This window comes from Elgaria multicarinata, chromosome 8 (genome assembly GCF_023053635.1).
Source record: "Elgaria multicarinata webbii isolate HBS135686 ecotype San Diego chromosome 8, rElgMul1.1.pri, whole genome shotgun sequence".
NCBI classification, from domain to species: Eukaryota; Metazoa; Chordata; class Lepidosauria; order Squamata; family Anguidae; genus Elgaria; species Elgaria multicarinata.
Window position 1 is genome coordinate 100,454,670 of NC_086178.1, and position 20,485 is coordinate 100,475,154.

Genomic DNA, 20,485 nt, shown 5'->3' on the forward strand with positions numbered 1-20,485 from the left:
AGATTAATTATAATAAATTGGAAATACTTGTAAATTTCTATTCTCATTCTAAACTCTCGACACAGTCTCTCTTCTCTCTCTTCTCTCTCTCTCTCTAGCATTCAGATATTATTTTATAGGCAATTCATGAAAATATTTTCAGGTCTAATGGGTGATATGCTAAATTATACTAAATTGTTTTTCTAGGTTAGACCTTATGATATACCGCTCCTTTAGGTTTGCCTTAAAGCTCCATATGCTATGATGCCTCACTGTAGTGAAGAATACTGGCAGTGGTTCTCTCCACTTCAAATAACACACTATTCCATACTGACGGAACATGTACTAGCACGTATCTGTTAGAATAATTTCCCTGGCAAAACAAGAAACTTTCGCCTAGGTTGTTATATGATCATCCTTTTCTGATTTCCATGCTTTTGGTATAGACAGATGATGAAAAGGCTTAGTGCTCTATATCTTACCAGCTTCTACTTTTTTGGGGGAAGAGGTTGTTGGTTGTTGTTGTTGCTAATATTATTATTATTAACAATATTTGTATACCACTCAATTATCTAACACAGATTCCAGAGCAGTGAACATAAGTATAAACAGTAAAAGAAAAAAAGATTTAAAAAGCAAATTAAAATTGCTCAATTTAAAAACAAAAGAACCACAAAAACAGTTACAAGTCAGTTGGGGAAGGGTTCTCGAAACAGAGTTGTTTTCAGGAGGCGCTGGAAGCAGCCTAGTGTTGGTGCCCACCTGGCCTCCAGGGGCAGAGAGTTCCACAGAGAACGGGCCACTACACTACAGGTTCTTTTCCTAGTGGATTCCAATCGGGCCACAGGTCCATGTGGAACCACCAGGAGCATGCCCTCCGATGACCTCAGTGATCGGGCAGGTTGGTCAGGGAGAAGGTGCTTTCGCAGGTATCCTGGTCACAAGTTGTTTAGAGCTTTGTGCACTATTACCAACACCTTAAACCTGGCCTGGTAGCTAATATATAGCCAGTGCAATTCCCTCAGGAGGAGTTATATGCTGAAAAGAGGCCACTCCTGACAACAGCTGAGCTGCTGCGTTCTGCACTAGCTCCAGCTTCCGGAGCAGTCTTAAGGGCAGCCCCACAAAGAGCACATTGCAGTAATCTAGTCTTGAAGTTACGAATGTCCATACCACTGTGGCCAAACTCTTCTTCTTCTTCTTCTTCTTCTTCTTCTTCTTCTTCTTCTTCTTCTTCTTCTTCTTCTTCTTCTTCTCCTTCTTCTTCCAACACTTTCTACCATAATTTTTTAAACTTTGATGGGGGTATTTATTTATTTATTCATTTAGGCATTTCTACCCCACCTTTTGGCCACCAAGTCTCCCAAAGTGCAGTAGAGTATGTTATAAAATAAATAAAACTAAAACAGTAAAATACAGCTACTAAGAGAGAGCTAAAAGTTTTGAGCTAACAGCAGGGAGGAAAAATATGTAAATGCCTAGCAAAGTAGAAATATCTTTATTACGATTGCCCTAGTGGCCCAAAGGAAGACAATCTGGCTTTCTCAGGTAAGGAGTGCCACAGTCTTGGTGATGCTCCTGAAAAGGCCTTGCCCTGCACCTCAACCAAGCCAATAATTCTTCTAAGTGAAAGGAAGCAAGGCCTCCAGAGATAAATACAGTGGCCAAGCAGACTTATATAGGGGAGAATAGTCCTTCAGATATCCTAGCCCCAAACCATTTAACATTAATGGGATCTGTAAGATAATTAGATGATAAAGGATTCTTTTTAAAGAAAGATTTAATAGGCAAAAAGAATTTGTCTGGCATCTCCTTTTATCACTATTTTCAGGTGCAACATCAAATTAATGATCAATCTAGTCTTCAGTTTATAGCAGGAGTACCGCCATTACAGGCACAACATATTTCATATATAATCAAACCGGCTGTCTCATTCATTCTCACTTCCTGGGGATCTGAAAGACAAAAGAAAGACACCCTGAATGTGCTTGACCATGTGCTCTTAAGCTTCCAGCCGTTTCCTCAAGTACACTAGGGTGACCATATTTGGGAAACCAAAAAAGAGGACACCTAGTGTGTGTGTGGGGAAGCAGCTTTCTGAGTCCTGCAGAAAGTACGTTATTCCCCCGCCACCTTAAAGAACCCGATTGGAGTGGAGGAGGAGAAAGGATTTCATTCTGCACCACCACCATCCACTCCAATTGGGGCCTTTTCTATAATGTCCACAAATGACCCACTTTCCCCTTTAAGACCTCAATTGGAGCTCGGGGTGGGGGAATGATGTGCCTCAAGAAAGCATGTCATTCCCTCCTGCCATGCTAATGGCAGCCTTAAAGGGGAAGGTGTGTCATTCCAGGACATTATTGAAAATTATAGAAAATCCCCCCTGACACCATGGAAAGAACAAAAACCAGGACAAATCCGGGGAAATCCTGACAGTTGATCACCCTAAAGTACACACTAGAATTCACATGACAATGTTTTCCTCCAGGTACTTTGTGAACACTTCCCAAACACGGCGAATGATGAGCACCGTGTGTGTGTGTAGCGCCTTTTACAATGATGAATTGTACACATGAATACTGCAATGAGGTATCCAAGCAACTTTACTTTGTAGTCATTTTTGGAAAAATCCCATTCTAAATGCCTTTTGGGCTTGACTGTCTTCAGTGTTGGGATCTTTTCTTTTCCTTTTAATTATATTCAAGGAGAGAACTTCAAAACGGAGAACATGTGAGAATGGAAAACTGAGCCTATACAGAACACGCCCAGGGTCAGTTAAAAATTAGGCAAAACCAACAGCAACAACATACTATTTCTGTAATTCCCTTACAAAGGTTTATTTATTTTTCACAGGGCCATATTTTTTTCAGGGTAAGTCTGGAGCTTCAGATGCCTTGCTTCAGACTATACTATCTTAAAACAGGATGCACACTTTATTTTTAGCTGCTACATTATATTAGCTTTATGCGAGAGCCATCTTGGATGAATTGCCTACCAGAGGAATGCTGAAATGCATCATTCCACCACTCTTCATTTCAAAATAGCAAACCCTGAATAAAATGCAGCAAATAGACACCTTTTTCAAAGTTTAATGAGCTTTCCCTTCCTACCATTACTGGTTTTAGGTTGCTATAGCTAAGCCAATTGCACCAGTTGTCCCAATCGCCTACTCCGTGTGAGGGAGGCTTTATAGCTCCATGTCAAAGCCAACACTTCGCAGGTAATAAGGAACCAGATTTAATTCTTGGCATCTGTATTTTAAGACTTTCAAGTAGAAGCAGAGGAGGCTGGTGGATCCAATTTTGGTGGGGCACAGATTCCATCCTGTGTTTTGGTTACAGCTAGCCAGAGCTCTAAAGGTGCTATCCAAGCTGCTGGACCCATTTTGGGGAAAGGGCTCCAGCACCTTGGATAGCTCCTTTAGCCTTCCGGCTGGTTGTAATTGATACCCAGACTGGACTCTCCACCCCACCAAAATTGGATCCTCCAGCCTCCTGAGAGACCTTGGGCCGCCCTGTCAGAATAAACAATACTGGACTTCGTGGATCAATGGTCTGTCTCAATTTAAGAAAGCTCCTTCTATGGTCTCAACACAGATGGATGGAATCCCAGCATAGCAGGGAGATGTTGCTCAAGTAGTCCTTGTAGTGGCAGTAGTGTTTGATACCAATTCACCATTACTTCATTGTAGCTTCATTGTATCCTGATCCTGAGCCATTGCTTGCTTCAGTAGTCTTTGTCATCAGTAGAATCTGACCCACCCTCTTCATCTGTTGTTAAGTACTGGGTAGATGATAGTGAAGTCTAGATCACACTGTACATACAACCTAGACCAGGACTTTGGCCTTGAGACTGGCCAATGGATAAGACCTGTGGTGAGGCATATCACACAGGTGAGCAGGAAGCATTAGGAGATATTTTTTCCAGGCAACAGTGCTGGGGCATTTGGTCACGTGTGCCATTCAGATGTGAAAAAGCCGGGACAGGGGCTGTGATGAAAAGATGCCTTAGGAAATGAAATTATTATGGGTGGCTCTGCTTTATCATTGAGCTGGGAAATTGCTGAACACATAACACTTTAGAAGTTTCTCTCCACACCCAAGCCAATGTCTTTTTCAGGCAAGTATACAAAGCAATATAAGAGACAACCAATGGAAACCTTTATTTCTCCAAACATACAAGCCAAGATTTTTATGCTATTTTTTTAAGGGATCTAAAAGGTATTTCTTCTTTTCATCACTTCTGTGTTTTACACCTCCTTTAAGGCAGGTAGTGATTTGGGTGCATCATAACAACCTGTCTTGTGTTTTCCACATAACACTGCTTTGCTAGGAAGTGAATCGATATGGAAAGAGAAAATTGAGTGTGAGAGATTTCTACATGATTCAAATCCTCAAATCTGATGTTTGCTGAGCAACAAATGAAAACAGGGCAAAATAGCAATAATCCAACTGGTCAACTTGTCATTTGGGTTGAAACTGGTGGCTGGCATTTTTAATATTCATATTCAGCTTTGCAGTCATTTTTTTCCACTGAATGCAATAATGGTACAGTTCTAATAGTTGCTGCACCTGCAAATAAATAGGATGAAGCCATAACAACTCCAATACCAACAGTCAATGAGAAAACCAGGTGGAATCCAAAGACCCATGAGTGGAGCTTCTTCACACACTCTGGGGCTTTTGAGCCCTCTTCTCCCATTCCAAAAGCGTCCATGTCCACCCAAAAAGCAACCCTGGGAAATGGGAGGTCTTTCAGAGCGACTTCCAATTCAGGGCAAAGCATTGAAGTTGGAACAAAAATCCTGAGCTCCTGATGTCTGTTCAGATGTACTGGTTGCATACATTTTTTAAAAAAATCAATCTGGATTTCTTTTCTTTTTAGTTTGGTTGGAAATATCTAACCTGGTGCAAATATTTAGGATGAGAAAGCCAATTGAATGTTAAGATGTCTTTTTAATGGTGTGCTGCTTTTAATGCTGCACTGGTTTTAAACATTTGAATTGGTTTTATGTCTTTTTTGGTGTTTTTATTTGTGTTGTACCCGGCCTCGATCCAGAGGGAGAGGTGGGTAACAAATAAATAAATATATTATCATCATCATCATCATCATCATCATCATCATCATCATCATCATCCTAGGCTAATTAAATAGCTCATTGTGTGGATAAAACTGCTGTTGCTCTGCACCACTTCAGATTGCTGATGGGGTGGGTGGGTGGGTGGGTTGGATGTTCTCCCCAGGATTGTGGGTGATTTCAATCGAAAGAGAACTGCCTCATCAGGGAAAGGGCTAAGATAGGTGGAAGAGGTGCAGGGGGGAGGAGGAGGAGGGTTTTCCCCTTCTATTCTAATACCTTTCTCCTCCTCTCCCCCATGCCCATCATGTAAGCATTAAGAAGCCCTTTTAGGCACCGATGGGTGCAGGGTGGGGTGGGGTGGGAAAGACGTAAGGCCTTTAACACTCCCATCACCAGGGAGGATTAATGCAATCTTCCCAAGGCTGGGGAAGTGTGCATTTCCCCCCACGCCCGACCGGACTTCCACCCCCATTGTCAACAAAGGAACCATGGGGGCAGAAATCCGCCAGGCACATTCGCCAGGGCCCAAGAGGGCCGAGTGCTGGGCATCAGGCAAGCTTGCTGGCCCCAGCAGATTTTCAACCCATCTGTATCTCATCCGCTCAATATGATAAAGCTGCACAATGTTTTATATCAATAAGCCAGACGTCCTCCCGACAATGAGAAGACACATCACTGGGGGTGGGGTGGGGGAGAGCCAGTACAAGTTTTGCTTAGCAGTGTTTCCTACAGCTTGCAAACTCTTCATGAACCTCCAGAAGTATATAATGCATACGCCTGTGCCAACTAGGGCAGGATCTACACTGCTGCTTTGAAACGGTTTATAACAGTTTTGACAACTCTTGGGGGCCATGAACACTCCATATACAATTTTCAAAACGTTTTCAAAGTTTTTTATCCTGCTTGGTGTAGATCTGGCCCTAATCAGCAGACTTCCACGGACAACCCCACCACCACCACCCCTAGCTGGATGAGGAAAGTACTTAGCGTACAGTTTTCCCCTCCCTAATTTCAATGCAGCTGCAGGGCTGCACACGTGGCATATGAAAATTGGTGGTAGTACCCATCCATGGGTAAAAAAAGAGCCCTTCCTCGTGTTCCTTCCTGCCAGATACCTGATTAACACAAATGTATCTTCTCAAGCATACTACCGTACAAAAGCTTGGATAGGGACCTACATAAATAGAGAGCGGGGGGGGGGGGAATGCAATGGACTGGTTTTAAAAGTTGCACCTCTTACACAGTGACTGTCACATCCTTGCAGCAGTGAAGGAGTTCTGTATCCTTACTCTTCTTGTCTAAAGTCCATATAACCATGGGTGCTAACAGTCCTCTTCCTTTTGGGGGGGTTGCCCCTCAGACCCCCTCACCACAAAGGGGCTCATGAATAATGCAACTGTGGCTCATGCATATTGAATCCCCTCTAATATTTGCATGTGGCACAACCCTCTCCCCCTCGCATGCCTTGATTGGCCACCTTCATCCTTTTCCTCCTCCCCGCTAGTGGCAGCAGCCTAATCAGGTGGCTGGGCTGGGCCCTGCCTTCATGCCACACTGATTGGCCAAGCAGAGCTATCCGTCATTCTGTAGGTGGAGGGGCTGTCCTGCCGGTTTGGCACGGAGAAAATTAATTGCTATTAAAGCTTGAGCTTTGAACGTTTTCGAAGTTTTGCGATATTCTGCACGTCTGCACTGCTCAAGCTTCAATTTAAAAACAAAAATGTGCAAAAGTGGTTTGATAGATCTCTAGTAATAAACCTTTACTCTACTGCATTCTTAGATAAGGTTTCCTGCACAATGTTAGTGGCATTTCAGACTTCATCGCAGTACCTGTTGTTGTAGTGTTTGGGAGAACTAAGATCTAAGATTTCGAGCAAAATAGAATCCAAGGCAAAAAAGAAAAGTGAAACAAATGGGGGTGGGTTTTTTGTTTTTACAGCAATAGACCATTTTCTCCACTTCAGAAGTAGGAAAATAGAACAGGAACCCAAAAAAGGAGTACCAGTTAAAATCCAGAGAAATCTTTTACTGCCCTCAGTCCCAGTAACAGGTCTTCTTTGGCACTTGAGAATGGTCACAAGTAGTTTGCCTTTTTTATTCATAGAGAACAAAATTTACAAAGTCATTCATACATTTTTTTCTTTTTTTGTATTTTTGTTTGTTTGTTTTTTACTGACTTTGAAAATTGGGAATATTCAAAATACACTTTTTACCCCACTTCATTCTTTCATTATTTACAGATATATACAAGAAAAATGTAAGAGTTTTTTTTCTTTTTAATTGTATTAAAAATCTCTGCTGGTTGATTTCATTATATGGATGTTCCATGGGACGGCTCCATGGCTTCTGGAATGACTCCCCCTGGCACGGATTGAAATGACATTGGGATGGGGGTTTTCACAGGGCTCTGACGAAATAGTCCTCCATTTGGTGATCTGTGTTTACACTGTATAGAGGGCATGGTGGCTGAGCTGCTAAGAGGCAGCGGCAGGTTGCTTCCAGAGGCACCTGTGAGTGTCCTGCTGGCACCATGAGTTGCCTGTTCTTGTAAAAAGGAAGTGACCGAAAGTTGTGTGTTCTGGTATTCGCGGACAGGCTCTAGCGTCTGACTTGGCGGCATGCCACCAATCTCCAAGGCTGAGATTTCAATAGATGCTGGGGAGAGTTGCTTGTGAGCTAAGTCTTCATCAATTAAACTGTTCATACGCCTGTGGACCTGTTCCAGGTTCACTTCTTTATCCTGTGTGAGAGAAGGGAAAAGCTGATTAATCCCAATGCATGGCAGGCTCTGTCCCCATCTGAAGGAAAGATGGTGACATATTGGTCAAATTCCCACTTAATCTGAAGCCCAAATGTATGTCCTTCTGGCCTCAAGGTCCAGACCACTATTCATTTACTTTGGGGGGGGGGCTTTCCTTTTTGCAAGGGGTGATCTAGATCAAGCCTCTCTCACTTCTGATTTACTAAGTCTGAAACAGCTCACCAACCAAGTATAGTAGACCACCAACATCTTAATCTCCTGTTTTTTTTGCTACTGGCGTGGGCTGGTCCATGAAGTCACGAAGAGTCGGAAGCGACTGAACAAATAAACAACAAGTTGTCATATACCTGGTAGTTATCAAACGCCTAGCAGTGGGCCAGGTTTTGGTTGGTAAGGCACAAGTTGTGCAGCCTTGACCTAAAACACAGCAGCCCAAGTCTTGATAGATGACAAAACACTGGGTTGGCTACAGATTTAGACACGTGTAACTGGGCTGATAGAAACAGACTTCCCTGCCCTCTACTCCCCATGGCAGCCTCTGCCTGCCACCTCCCAAATGCTACAGACAGGATTAGGGTTCCCAGCTGAATGGTGTAGGCTGTGATGTTGGGGGACGGAATGGGCAGAGACTGGAGGGGTTGTTATGGCAGGAAGGGGTGGGTGAGTCTGCTTCCACCGGCCCAGTTGCACAGCCTAAATCTGGATCCAACCAATTGCATCATCTCATTATATAATCGCTTTGCCCTTAATTATGGCTTTCTATAACCTCCAAGACACAAATTCAAGGCAAAGATTTGTTCTTAAATAATTTGAACCCTACATACCTACAAACAAAAACAAACTTCTCCCTTATTTCTTATTGTGCATTTTTAAGAACAACTGAATGCCTTTGTGCACTTTTAAGAACAACTGTTGAACACCATCACACATCTGGTTGTGTCCCCCCCCCCCCATATTCTCTCATTGGACAGGCACAGTTGGCTGTGGATTCTCAGTATACACAGTAACAGACACCTGCTTGATCTTCAGTCATGCAACATGGCACACAGAGTTTCCTTCTATTGTTTATGTGAACATGATCTTGCCTATAAAAATGTAATGAGAGAGCTGCTAAGATCATACCGATGGGACAGAGAATTTAGCAATCAATTTGACAGAAGGCCAGATGGAAGGCCAACAAGGAGGAGCCTCACGATAAACTAGACAAGAGATGATCTGCCATGAACTTAAGTCTTCAAAATCGGTATATAGAGAAAATGACAAATATTGGAGTTCATGGTAGATGGAGCAGCATTAAGATTTGATATTATCATCATCATCATCATTATTATTATTATTATTATTGTATTGCATTTTTATACCGTCCAATAGCTGAAGCTTTCTGGGTGGTTTACAAAATATGTGTTTGGAGGTGGATTATATATACAAATTCAATATCAGAAACACGTACTAAAAACTGTTCTGAAACCAAATAGTATTGATAGTATGACACAACCTATACCAGACGTCCATGCACATGCCTTGTGCCATGGAATAGTACTATCTATCCATTCTGTGGAGCAGCTCACACTTAGGTAGAACCCTCACATAAATATTTTGGGACCATGTAGGAGCCATTGTTGGGATGACATCTAGAACACCCTTAGGACGCCCTTCACGTGAAAACTGTCATGTGACCGTCTTGCTTTGTATAATCAGAAAAACCCTTTGGGGTAGGTGGGAGGGGTTCAACCATAGTGGGTGCATGTACTGCTCAAGTGGAGAAACCATTCCTAGCAAATGGTGCTGCCAATCTTTACTTAAATACATCTAGTATTATTCAAAGAATTTTGGGCCATCTTTAATATCTGGCTTTTATGTGGGGAGAAAAAGAATCTGGCATGTTGCCATTTTTTTTTTTTTTTGTTTTTTTTTTAAAGCCAACTCAGTTCATTTTTTGATCAGTTGGCAACCTCATCACATCAGGGTTGCCATATATATCAACTAGCCCCAGGTTAAGAGATTATCATTGCAGAAACTATGCAAACATACAAAAAGCATCCCGATATGTCGCTAGAATGCCTATGAACAAATGCCATTCTTCCAATTTAGATTAAGAAAAGTACAGCATCAGCCATTCCGAGGAAATAGACCAATTCAAATTCATTTCCCCCATGATCTTGAGTTTCATAAGGTCAAGAGAAAGGCAAATTTCTGGAGTGCTCTGAACACTTAAATATGAAAGACGGGTTCAGTGGGCTGTGACTATAAATGAGGGGACTGAAACTGAAGAAGAACATCATTGCAGCCCTCTTCACATAACTGAATGACTGACAGAAATGCCCAGAACATCTCATTTAATTTGTGGACTATATGAAACCTGCACATTTTGTCTTGTTTTTTTTAAAATAGGATGATGCTATATCTGGATATATTTAACTTCTACCTGGATATAACCAGTCAGAGCAAACAATGTATTGTTCTCAAGTGTATGTGTGTGTGCTTGTCTTTTATCTGTTAATTGACCAGTTGGTTTTTGTAGCTTAGACGACTTATTTGTAATTACCTTTAAGGAATAATAAATAAGGCACACTAGTTATAAGAGATGGGAAGTTGTCTCTTTTAAAAATAGTAATTATTTTAATAGGCTGTTTTATTCTTTTATTCTATTTTGTGTTTTATTATTCACCGCTCTGGAATCTGTCTAGATGTGGAGCGGTATACAAATGTAATAAATAAATAAATAAATAAATAAATAAATAAATAAATAAATGTTTAACATAGCATATCAACTTTGCATTTTTCATATCTGGGAGGTCATGAGACAACTTGGGACCAGGATACTTAGCAGACCGCTTTCTTATATACACTGAGGCCTTAGCTAGACTGAAGGTTTATCCTAGGATCATCCCGGGGTCGTACCTGCCTGCTCCCAGGATATCCTGTGTGTCATTTACATGAACAGGGATGACCCCAGGACGATCCCGGGATAAACCTTAGGTCTAGCTAAGGCCCTAGATAAAATTTAAGATCTTCAGCAAAGGTGTTGCTGTACATTCCAAAACAAATGGAATGTCGCCATGAAGAACCTTGACACCCGCCATCTAGAAAAGCCTCCCTCATGCAGTTTGGGAGGCAGAAAATGTAAATCCTTTAAACTCCTCCTGAAAACACATTGTTTTACACAAGCTTTCTCTGTGCCGTAACAGCTGCTGCGTTTATTTAGGTTTTACATGGTATTTTTTAAATGTTTAAAACCTTATATAATGTTCTAATTTTCTGTATTTTCTGGTTTTAATTGTGAACTGCTCAGAGATCGTCCGCTATTGGACAGTATAAAAATGCAATAAATAAATAAATAAATAAATAAATGCGACATAAAGACTGGATTGTTAATAATGCAGTTAAATCATATTCAGAATACTAAGTTAAATAATTTTGGTTTAGCTATATCTTCAGATGGTTTTTTTATAAACTGCCTAGAGAGCTTTGGCTATGGGGCGGTATATAAATGTAAATAATAATAATAATAAGATTTTTTTTAAAAAAAAAAGAAATTGAATTTGTCCCTTGAGTTAACTGACTATAATTAAGAGAAAGATGCTTTTCTGTTTAAAACAAATGAAGACCAGCATAGCAGTTGTATGGATAAACAAAGAAAATATCTAAATGACACAAAATCTAATGAGGCATCTTTTAAAGAAAGGATCGCAATTTTCATTACCTTTAAATCTAAAAGACATTTGTTTTATGATATAAATAATTCCATTGTATCCCCACCACCATTATCCCTGGTTGTTGCTGTTTCATTATAATTGCCGGGAATTTTTAACATCTCTTATGTTTTGTTATTGAAAGCCACTCTGGGAATCACTATTTCAACACGTCCTGAATTTAAGATGAAGTGGGGAACTTCACTAGAATAATGGCTTATATCTTGTGATGGGTTGTCATAGTGGAACATGCTTCTGCAAGTCAGGGCACCCAGCTTTTGACAGTTCCACCCCCAACCCACTCAAGCCTCTCCCCCCATCCCCTGAACAGCTGACCCTGAAATTGGGGGACCCCTCGGAACAGAATAGCTGTAGAAATCCAATGGAAATGTTTTGTTTGTTTTTAAACTCCCCACACACACAAGGGAGGGTGGAATTTCAGGAAGAAAACAGGGACTTAAAGTAGGGTGACCATATGAAAAGGAGGACAGGGCTCCTATATCTTTAACAGTTGTATTGAAAAGGGAATTTCAGCAGGTGTCATTTGTATATATGGGGAACCTGTTGAAATTCCCTCTTCATTACACCAGTTAAAGCTGCAGGAGTATAGCTAGATTTAAAAGAGGACAGGGCACCTGCAGTTTTAACTGTTGTGATGAAGAGGGAATTTCCCCAGGTTCTCCATATATACAAATGACACCTGCTGAAATTCCCTTTTCAATACAACTGTTAAAGATACAGGAGCCCTGTCCTCCTTTTCATATGGTCACCCTACTTAAAGTTTCCTCTCGCAAAGTATTATGGTCCAAACTGGGGCTGCATGTGCTTGCAGGGAGTAATTAAAAGTAGCATGCATAGTTCCACTTTCCGGGCGTAAAGGAACATTTAGTTGGCCCCTGAGGGAACTGAGGGTGAATATAAATGACCAGTCTCAGCATAGAATGTTATGAACTGTAATGAATGTGTAACTTGCAAAAAAATCACATCTACATTAAAAATGTCATGAAATCAATGGTTCAGCTGTAATTGTAGGCAGCTGGTAACTCTGGCTGAGGCTGCCCATGAAGAGATGCAGTCAATTAGTTCAATGGATCTGGGATGAACTTTGTAGATAGGGATGAGCATCTGCATCAGCTATGCATGTGGAAAGTGGCTTCTGCATGGAGTCTGGAGGCAACTGGGCATAATCAAGCATAACTCTGGATGGAATAATATCCTGAAATTTTATTCAAATGTACTTGATGGGTCCAGCTCCATCCAATGTTTAAAATAAGGATTTCAGTTATTTGTGCGCATTTACTCTTATCTATTCCTCCCTGAACGAAAATCCTACTCAATGTTTTCTAAGGCATGACCCAGGAGAGGCTGGTGACTCCACTTTTGGTGGGGCTGGAATTCCATTCTGAGTTTTAATTAGGGATGTGCTCCGCTTCTCTTCGGTTCAGAGAAGCAGGAGCGAGGCGGAATTAATTTGCCTCCGGAAAAGGCGGAGGCGAAGAGAGACGGGGGGCTGTGGATCGAGGCGAAGAGGATCGCCTCAATCCAGAGCTTCGCCTGAAAGTAAGTGGGGGGAGGGGGACTAATCTGGCGCTGCCGCCATCCATGCGGCGGCAGTGGCGGAAGCACCAGGTAAGGGAGCAGGGACGCTTACCTTCCTCCATCGTGGGCTTCAATTGAGGCCCCTGTTGAAGCCGGAAGTGAAGGCCGAGGCCTCTTCCGGCTTCAACCGGGGCCTCAATTGAATCCCGCAAAGGAGGAAGGTAAGGGGGCCGGGGCCGGGGTGGGGGCCTGGCCTACCTGGCGCCACCGGCGCCGCCATCCGTGCAGCAGCGCCGCCGGCGGCACCAGGTAAGGGAGCAGGGACGCTTACCTTCCTCCATCGCGGGCTTCAATTGAGGCCCCGGTTGAAGCCAGAAATGAAGGCTGAGGCCTCTTCTGGCTTCAACCGGGGCCTCAATTGAAGCCCACGATGGAGGAAGGTAAAGGGGCGGGGTGGGTGGGTGGTTTCTCTTGTGCCGCCGCCGCCGCCGCCCATATAGTGACAGCGGCGAAGCCAGATCTCGCTCCGCGGAGCAGGAGTGAAGAAGATCGGGCCCGATCCGGATTTTCCGGATCGGGCCACGAAGGCAATTGGGGGGTCCGTGCACACCCCTAGTTTTAATTACAACCAGCCATAAGTCTACTGAGCTATTCAAACTGCTGGGTCCATTTTGGAGATAGGTTTCAGAACACTGGATATGTCCTTTAGACTGGCTGTAACTAAAACCCAGAATGGATTCACAGCCCCACCAACATTGAAGCCACTAGCCTCCCCTGGCATGACCTTAGCCACGTTAAGACACACACTTGTTTGTGCTGAAATCAATGGGAGGTAAACATTGACTTAATTTTTCATGGACCTGGGCCCATTAATCAGCATCCCAAGAAAAGGAGTCATAATCCAATGCAGTTTGAAGCATAATTATGCCTTTACACTATGGTGTTGCCCTCACCCCGCCCTATTAAAGCATGGCTCTGTTATGATTGCTTGTATAGTTCTTAGCAAACCGCACTTCTTCAACCAAATGGAACCAATTACGTAGGGAGGCCGTGGGCTCTCCCACACCACAGGCTTTCAAGAGGCAGATGGACAGCCATCTCTCAGGGATGCTTTGCAGTGGATTCCTGCACTGAGCAGGGGGTTGGACTTGATGGTCTGAGCCCCACATCTGCACTATGGAGATACTAACACTGACATACCTTACAGGGTGGTTATACCAAGACGGTCTTGATGTCATCATTCCACATCATCAGGCATCTGCTGAGGTTCTGTTCCCCAGGCAGGGCTCACTGGCCCTGATCCCTGTTCTGGGCCTGCCTGTCCTACCTTAAAGTTTGGGTGCAGCTAGTGGCAGCATTGGGCACATGTGAGCCACCCACCATTTTAAATGCCCTACAATGCCATGGAGCAATGCTACAGCAGGGCATCATGGGAACTTTGAATTTCAAGTAGCTTGCATCCTACCATCACAGATCATGGTGCAGCTGCAGGCCACTGCCATGCCACCAGAAGGAGGCACAAGGCAGCACTTTGCTGGGGACCTCCTCAAACCTGGAGTTGGCTAGGTACCACAATTACGTGAACCTCTTCCATCACTCTAAAGCAGAATATAAACATTTAGTATTCTTTTTATTGTTGCAATGAAAATGATGCCTAATGCAATGAATGTTTCAAAACAGTGTGGTAGCACTGGTTACGCATGACCTAGCAAGTATCTTGAATTGAGCCCACATGGCTTAACAAGTGAACACCTGACGTGTCTCAGGATTTCCCAAGAATGATGCTGCTTGCAGACTAAGTGAAGGGCATCCCACGTCTATAATGGATGGCCAATAAGGGAGTCATTTTGAAATTCAGCATTCACTCCCTTCATTATTACTGTCCAATTTGTCTAGTCCATTTGCAAGGCCATAATTCCAATTCACTCTGTCAGGATTTGACAGAGGAGAAAAGGTTTAGCTATAATAATCAGCCTGCCAAAGGGGAGAAACAGGAGTAACGTACGTGCTTTGTTGCCATTTTTAAAGTATCTACTATGCACTATTAAATCAAACAGACAGAGTGAATAAACAGTTGGTTTTTAATATAAATTAATTTATACCCTCATTAGTCAAGATTTTCAATACGTAGCAAGGTATGATCATACCACATGGATAAATGTGGAAAATAAGATTCAATGGTGTACATTAATTTAGAACTGGCAACTGACCTAGTCAAACATCACTTAATGCTACATAAAATTTGCTGACTGCATTCTGAATGCAGTTTTGCTGGGGTTAGTTTAGCAATTATTGTCCCTTATTAAATCTGACTGGAGCTATACCACCAGAGTCTACTTTAAGATCTGTTGTATGTGCTGCCATTAGGAGTACATCAAGTTCTGCTGTGAAGCTTCTGCTCATTCAAAACAATATTTATGTATTTGGTTTTTTAATATTCATCATTTGTGTGCCTATGCCACTCTTTTTGACAGTGTGTTCCATGTAGTGGCCTACAATAGGTTAAAACAGTAAACTGGGCAATTTATGAATGCAGCAAATTTATAAAAACAATGAGACAATGTAATACATAAAACCCATTAATTGTAAGCAATTTCCTCAACTATAATATATAAAACATTTTTTTCCAGGAGTTTGTAAAATCTATCACTCTATTTTTGAAGTTATTTCCACTGCCCTCATTGGAGGAGTCCTCCTCAGAGGAAGACCTGGAAGCCTCAGAAGCCCAGGGCACCGCAGACCAGGGACTGCCACCAGACCCACAGGTGCTTAAGCCCACGGGGGGGGGGGGGGGGAGGTTGCAGGCCCAACCCTGTAAGGCAGAGGTTGAACGAGCTTCTGATCCCCGGGAACATTGCTGCCTCAAGAGACAGGCCAGTAGGGCTCCTGTGAGGAAAAAGTGCTTGCCTCCAGAGAAGGTCTCCTCAGGAGAATGTGACTTCTCAGGAGTAGGGCTCTGGCAAGGGAGCTCTGATTACTGCAGCTGAGCTCTGGTTGGGCTCCAGCAAGCTTTGGGCTTAAAAGCCTTCACTGAGTGTTGGAACTTGCTCCTTTCTACCTTTGCTGTGTATCTTGTCTGCTGAATACTTGTGCTATCTGATCAATGCTCTGTTTTGTGACCTTTTGGACTGAATAATGACCCTGCTTGATCTCTTTCTTGTTATTCTGACCACTCCTGCTGTTGCCTGTTCCTCTTGTCTGCCTGCCTGTGTTCTGACTTCTGCTTGGATTGAGATCACCTCTATTATATAGCCTGAACCCCACTGGTTTACTAACTGTAGGCTTGAAGGTTTCCTGACTTCTTTACAGTCAGAGTTTGCTCCAGTCAAAGCAGAACCACTATGCTGCATGCTGGCATAGCACACTCAGTACCCTAACCTGTAAAGGAGAGCATGTGATTTATGCAAAGCCAACCAAAATCAGAACTACATATTAGATATGTATGTATCATTGTCCGCAGCTTTTCATTTAAAAGCAGAAAATCAATCAATGTAGAACTCAATTGTTGCACGACATAGTTTTGCACAATTAACACACCACCACCACCACAGATCTGATAACAATATTTGTAAATCTGCCTGTTGGGCTGCTTATCTGCAACAACAAATGTGTTTCTCCCTGTGGGGGCAGATATTTATGGCATCCACAGATACACATAAAGGTCTTGCTACCTCTACACCAGTAGATATGAATCAGCTTGGGAAACATCCCAGGCTCCTGGAGTTGGGGTGAAATGTGGTAACTACCTAGGTTTTGGTAAATTCCTTTGCCCTAAGTCAAGGTCACCCATAGAGCAGCACACTCTGAAGATTAACCCACATAAAGCAGACCACAAGCCAGCATTGCAGATAATATTTCATCATGGAAGTTAGTTGAGATAGCATTTGTTGTTCCTCCACACACATGTTCACCTCCATCCAACATCCCATGTCTAGCTCTCCTTGAGTAATGGGGAAAATGTGTCACGATTTGGGGGGAAGGAACGGAGGAGAAACAACGGGATACAACCATGACCCCAAGTAAGTGTTGTTTTAAATGTATTGTATGATAAATCCTATTATGCACATTAAAATATATTAACGTGCAGAAAGGTATCCTGTTTCGAAATTGTTGCTCAAACATCGCTGCAGAGAATAAAGGTCTGTGAAAGACCAACACACTTAGCTGCCTACCCACATTGACCCGTGAGAGCTTTTTTACTTCTGCCAGCAAAATGGTAACAAGTTCTGTGCCAAATGATCCACACAACAGGTGTTTTGTAAGGGCCTGTTGTGGCAAACATGCATGCACAAAACAGATTTACTCTATGGAAGAAGCAGCACGTGTAGGAACTTCTGCATTTTGGTCATATAATGAAAAACAGTGTTTGGAAGGCAGTTGATTAGTGCTGTACTGAAAAATGTTGATCCTTCTCCTTGGGCATGATGACAGGATTTCCACTTAACTTTTTTTAAGTGTAGGTGATGGCTGAGGAGACACCTTTCTATTTGTTTAAAACAACAACAACAACAACAACAACAACAACACACCCTGCTTTGCAGGAGCCCAGGATTCATCTCCAGCTCAGCAGCTCTTTCTGGTCTCCCAGGAGACCATGTGATCTCACCTTCTCCTGTAGGCATCCAGGAAGGGCTGTAGGGCTGCAGAAGTTCTGCAGGGCAAGAGCAAATGGGGATTTTAGAGCTTTAGAAAAAATATCTTCTTCCTTACAGCCCCATAGAGCAAGCAAGGTAAGAGGATGTTTTTCTAAAGCTCCAGCAGCATGGGACTCTTTGCAAAGCTTCTGCAGCTGGGGAGTTCTTCCTCAATGCCTATTGTAGAGGATGATGTCACATGGTCTCCAAGGAGTTCAAAAAATTGGACTGAAGAAGTCTCTCTGTAAGGAGTCTAATGATAGGGGTGTTTTTCCAAGTTGAAAGAAAGAAAGAAAAGGAAATCCTTCAGCCACCTCCCAAACTTAAAAAGATATGTGGAAACCCTGACCCCCTCCACAAGGATAGAATTCTTCAAAAATTCCCCCCTCTCTATGAAAGAGGCAGAAAAAATGCCCCCTCACATGGCTTTAAGAAAGAGTGAAAAGAACGCATCTTTTTAATGTATTTTTCTGAAATTAAGCAATTGTTTTTAACATTTTATTGTTTTAGTGCTTATTATTATTGGTTTTTAGTTGCTGTACACTGGTTTGATAGCTTTTTAACAAAGAAGGCAGTATAAAAGCCTTAATATAAATGAATATTTCAGTCATGCTCTCTCAAATCACAATAAGGCCACCATATTCTTGCATATAGATTCATCTTCCTTTGCATAACTGAGGTAGAAACATGCTATTATTGACACAATTTAATAACAGAGAGAGCTGATTCACCCGTGGTTGATTCTTATTTATAGAGAATCCTTCTCATGTGCAGGATTGCATGAATAAACCTTAATGTCAACCCACTATATGGCCAGCAGACAGCTCCAATCCTTTCTGAACAATTTCTTATCTGAAGATTAAACTACGGTGAATTAAAGAGCAATCCTATCATTTTTTAGACAGAAAAAGTCCTACAACCTAGCATTTCTCAGCCAGCAGGCTGGCTGTGGAATGCTGGGAGTTTTAGGACTTCTTTCTGTCTAAAAAAAAAAAGCATAGGATTGTGCCTTTAAAGACCCATAAAAATGAAACTGTTCTTTTCTTTTAGGAGCTATCTTCACATCTAGTATCAATGTGTGAACAAATCATAGATTGAAGTTAAAGGGGTGTTATATAGTCATATATTCCTCAACTATCTTTTTTTACAAGGAAATTTTATTGCATTTGGGTCTTGGTAAAACAATGGCCCCATTTCACCTTTGAAGTACATCTTGGAGATGCATTCTAAAAAGTTTGTTTCTGTTCATTCTGTTATCTTTCAGGCGCCAAGTCAAGACTTTTCTCTTCTCCCAGGCATTTAACAGCATTTAACAACGCTAAGTTTGTTTTTTAATGGACCCCAGAACTGTTGTTTTCTAAATGGATACTCTTGTTTTTATACTGTTTTTTTTTATGTTTCTGATGGTTTTAAATTTTGTATACTTTTTAATGTTTACTGTTTTAACTATTGTGAACTGTCCAGAGAGCTTCGGCTGTGGGGCGGTATATAAATGTAATAAATTAATTAATAAATATACACATGCACTGAAATAATTTAGACTTTAGCACCTTTCCTTTTCTGGATCCATTGTGAGGCTTCATATTATTTTACTTTTAATCCACTTTTATAATAAGTTTGCTAGCATAGCCAGCATCAGAAGCCACACAAGTTAAGCTATTTCAGAATGAATGCATGCACTGAGAAAACAGAAAAGAACAGTCAGCAATGTGTAACAGTTAGGATGGGGCCCCTGCTGCTTTCAGTATAGTACAGAAGAGTGTCCTTGTTTTTCTGTGAAAGGTTGGAGAGTATACTTGAATGAGTCTGATACAAATAGTTGTGGTTATGTTAGTCCAAATTCGAGATCTAAAGGAGTTAAGTTGGTAAGACAAAACTTTTGAGGTCGAAAGAAATGAGCTTAGGAAAGGGCCATTAACCAAAATGAGCCTGGACAAAGGGCATTGTGGCTGAACAAATGGCTTTTATGACAATTGGTTAAACGGTATTACATGGTGGAATATTACTGCCTAGTAAGCTTTTGCTCATACTTTAACATCTTTAATTTAATTAATTTTAGAAGTTTATATAACAAGATGTAATTTCTGTTATAAGAGGTGTTATTTTTATGGAAACATGAAAACCTTCTCTCCCTCTCCCTCTCTCTCTCTCTCTCTCTGGGTTCATCAGACAATTGTTTTATCGCACACTCGCGATGGCCCACTCATTTTTTTTGCACATCCTTTAGACGACACCGTCCACCTCCTGTTCCTTCTTGCCTTTTTTTCCTTCACAAAATGGACACCTTTTAACCTGACTTCCCCCCCCACCCGAAACAGAATATGCCATCATTTCCTGTTGTGTGCAGGAAAGGCCACATGGTCTTTGTTTACTTCCTCTTTGTGACTATGCTTATATAAACAGTTATTTCAGTCCCTTAAACTGTGAAATGTTATCACTCCTACATTGTTCTCAGGCAGGTTCATATTTTGTGGGTATAATGTGGTTGCCATTTTCCTGTGGATGGATCCCATAGTAAAATTTGAATTGAATGCCAAAAGTTCCCACATCAATGCCAGACCTTTCTGGGGGCTTTGAAGCCGATGAGGAAATTGGTTTATGATCCGCCCATCCCACATGTCTACTAACACATAATTTCATGGGACACAGTCCTCTTACAGTGAAGGAGTCTTGAATATACTTTTGTACATATAAGAATCTGTGAATATTACAGTAGTAAGGAACATCCTACAATTGTCTAATGCTGTTTTGCATTTGTTTGTGGAGTCTTTTGGGGAGGCAACAGTGCACTGGTGAA

At 41.9% G+C, this 20,485-nt stretch overlaps 1 protein-coding gene across 2 annotated transcripts in view; it reads right to left on the reverse strand.

Annotated features, from left to right (window-relative positions):
• Positions 1 to 7,155: 7,155 nt before the first annotated feature.
• The window catches only part of GRID1 (glutamate ionotropic receptor delta type subunit 1), a 906,582-nt gene continuing 893,252 nt past the window's right edge, over positions 7,156 to 20,485 (reverse strand). For both annotated transcript variants that reach the window (XM_063133111.1, XM_063133110.1), the window contains one exon: positions 7,156 to 7,802. In XM_063133111.1, the coding sequence (XP_062989181.1) occupies positions 7,374 to 7,802 (429 nt within the window). In that variant the 3' untranslated portion in view covers positions 7,156 to 7,373. The remainder of the gene's footprint in view (positions 7,803 to 20,485) is intronic.